General features: G+C 36.2%; 1 protein-coding gene across 1 annotated transcript; it reads right to left on the bottom strand.

The window, feature by feature from the left end:
- Window positions 1-405: 405 nt before the first annotated feature.
- Window positions 406-2,639, bottom strand: LOC140889400 (uncharacterized). Its single transcript, XM_073297114.1, has 3 exons — window positions 1,835-2,639; window positions 1,303-1,514; window positions 406-1,197 (listed from the first exon to the last, which is right to left on the bottom strand). The coding sequence occupies exons 1-3, from the start codon at window positions 2,559-2,561 to the stop codon at window positions 406-408; spliced, it is 1,731 nt and encodes a 576-aa protein (XP_073153215.1). The 5' UTR covers window positions 2,562-2,639.
- Window positions 2,640-2,940: the final 301 nt, after the last annotated feature.

Raw genomic sequence — 2,940 nt, forward strand, 5'->3', positions numbered from 1 at the left:
TGTGTGGACACCATCTTTTGTTTCCGCTTTTTTCTCTTTCATTCACTTCTACATGTAATTCCATAATTACTCTTCCTACCCACAACCCCCACTAAAAACCTCTCACTCACTCCATTTTTCATATGACAAAAAGCTCATTTTTTATAATACACGCGAAGCGCATGCATTATTCACTTGTCTTTTTAATAAATGACACACCAACAAAAATCGAGCCTAATTAAGGTTATTATTAATTTTTTTTTTGCAGAGAATCCGAAGGCTAATTGTATACATACATATTCAGATATTCAACAGATGAGATATTCGCCTTCAAAAAAGAAAAAAAAAACGAAACAATTAACAAACAAACATATCAGATATTCATAGATGATTCCACTTAACGGTTTGTTAATATATAGAATTGGCCTAAAATATTGGCCGCTCTCCCGTCTCAAAATTAGCAGTCTCCGTACTTTCCTCCGCGCATTTGAAATGCATCCAAAAATCACATATTGAGCAATGAAAAGCCATATCATCTACGAACCCCAGGATAATGTTCTCGCAAAACCCACAGATTTGGCTTCCGTAACCAAGCATTCGAACAAAGGTCACTTGGTGAGTAGGATGGAATGGTACGGAAATCGAATTCCCAAACTTGACTCTCGAGAGATATCCGACAGAGGGGATGCATTTGATATGAAATAAATTGTCGCATTCTTTGCATCCGTAGTACCAAAAACTCGTGTCAATGTCTTTCTCGCAAAACTCGCAGAAGTAATCAGAAAACTTGGCCTTATCCTTATTAGTAGTGATTAAATTGAGCGGATGCACGTCGAATTTGTGCTTGACCCGTTTCGGTAGCAGAGCACAATGAATGTGTATCATGAACTCGCAGTCGACGCAAGTGTAAGCATACCAAAAATTGTCAATAGTAACAGAACAACAATTCAAGGTTTTTCTCTGAGATTGGTGTCTTAATATGAAATGGTATAGAACATGTTGCTTATGTGACTCATGCTTGATGAATTTCGGTGCGGATAAGCATGCAATATCTTTATCTTTAATGCCTAAAGTTAAATCGGAATGATAGCTTAATCCATTGCTAGGAATCCTGCAGAAGATGCAGCAGAACAAGGAACAAAGGCTTTCTTTAGTTCTCCACGTGCGGAGCCTTTGCACAAAGGGACTCACGATGAGATTGTGTACACTGAAAGGTAGCTGCGAACATTGTTCATGGAGATGAAAATGACATTCGTCTAATTGAGATTGACGGCAAGCATATAAAGGAGTATGAATTGGTTGAATGCATGCATCGCAGTATACTGATTCTTGTGATGACGTATATGCTCGGTTACTGTTTTCACCTTCGATACCATGATCATTGTCACTGTAAATAATCAAACCGTGGTTGTGAATGTCAAGATCATATGCCGAGTTACCTTTGTCCAACTCCAATTTTTGCAGGTTTTGTGTCGTCCAACTCCATAATGCATCAAGATCATCGAAGGGTAGATCAATTATTTCTACTTTTGTCTCTGCAAAATAAACAAAATCATTGCTAGCTTATATGGCATATTAAACATGGTTAGTTCCATCAATGACATGTAACTAATCTGGAACCAACGTCTCAAGGGTAGATCAATTATTTCTACTTTTGTAGTGTATGGTACGAGGTCTGGAGTTCAAAAAAAAAACATGGTTAGTTGTAACAATCCCATCACCAACTCAAAAAAAAAAAAAAAGAAAAACATGGTTAGTTCCTTGAACATTAATTATGTACAAATCATCACTCCGACCATATCCAAAGAAAAAATATTATTTTTTATTAAAATAATAAATCAACAAATTATGTTACCCGTCCCAAGATCTTCCTTTTTTCTGGTCACACAACTAACATGAGCATAGCCTTTGCAGTCCACACATAAGTAAGCCCCAGATCCAAGCACCTTCTGAAGGCAAATTACGCAACTAGCATAATCATCACGAGCATATTCGTCAGTTGAGTAACTGTGAATGAAAGGATGCCGATGTTTCGTGCACTTGACAAACCTAGGCAACAAGGCGCATTCCACGTGAATCCAAAAATTACATTGGGTGCACGAGAAGAAATAGCCATCGTGTTTCTCCCCACAAACATCACAATGAGCTGAAGTTTCTTTACAAACAGCTACCACCGGGTGCGCGGGGTGACTTTTATGCTTGCTCTTAATCTCCATTTGTGCAAAACACAGAGGGTGGAGATGGTATGTTTTGGAAACAGAATTTCCAGAACTGCGCCCATCACAGTAGTGTAAGTTCTTACACTCTTGATGACATTTTGTGCAGTAGCAAATTCCTTTTTGTTTCACAAGATCAAGATACTTTGACGGATCTCGGGGATGGCCTATTTTTTGACGAAGAAGAGCACATGGCTCGTGCAAGAAATATTTGCAATCGGTGACACTGCAACTGTAGAATGAACTCAATAATATGGGCAGAGTACAAATGTGGCACAGATGATCCTGATTAATCTCTTCATCCATATCTTTCTCTTCATTGAAAATTAATGGATGGTAATGACTAAAATGTTTAAACAACGACATATTTGTGTATCACACTCAATTATAAAAATAAATCCAAGACACAAGATGCAAGGTGAAAATTGAATATGATGAAGTCAATATATAGGAGAAGAATAAAGCAATATCATAATTTACAAATGCTTTTATTAAGTATTATCAAAGAATAAAGCACAAAATTTGTAGTTTACAGATATTGTGTGTAATGTTCAAGTAAGGAATATAATATTAATGTTGAGTGTAGACTCCTTAATTAAGTTGTGTTTGAATTCATGGATTTTAAATATATTCTTGTTATTTACAGAAATAAAATCATAAACTTCAAATTCACTTCGTAATTAAGATGAATTTCAAGGTCATCACATATTAGTCATGTCATTTTAAACTTATTTTAATTTGTATT

Source organism: Henckelia pumila, chromosome 3 (assembly GCF_033568475.1).
Source record: "Henckelia pumila isolate YLH828 chromosome 3, ASM3356847v2, whole genome shotgun sequence".
In the NCBI taxonomy this organism is placed as follows: domain Eukaryota; kingdom Viridiplantae; phylum Streptophyta; class Magnoliopsida; order Lamiales; family Gesneriaceae; genus Henckelia; species Henckelia pumila.

Bases quoted from the DNA above. Each gene is read 5' to 3' on its own strand.
- LOC140889400 (XM_073297114.1), bottom strand. From the start codon at position 2,561: ATGTCGTTGTTTAAACATTTTAGTCATTACCATCCATTAATTTTCAAT. The intron at 1,515-1,834 runs GTAACATAATTT...TTTATTTTGCAG, and splicing joins AAAGGAAGATCTTGGGACGG to AGACAAAAGTAGAAATAATT. The intron at 1,198-1,302 runs GTATACTGCGAT...CAATGTTCGCAG, and splicing joins ATACGTCATCACAAGAATCA to CTACCTTTCAGTGTACACAA.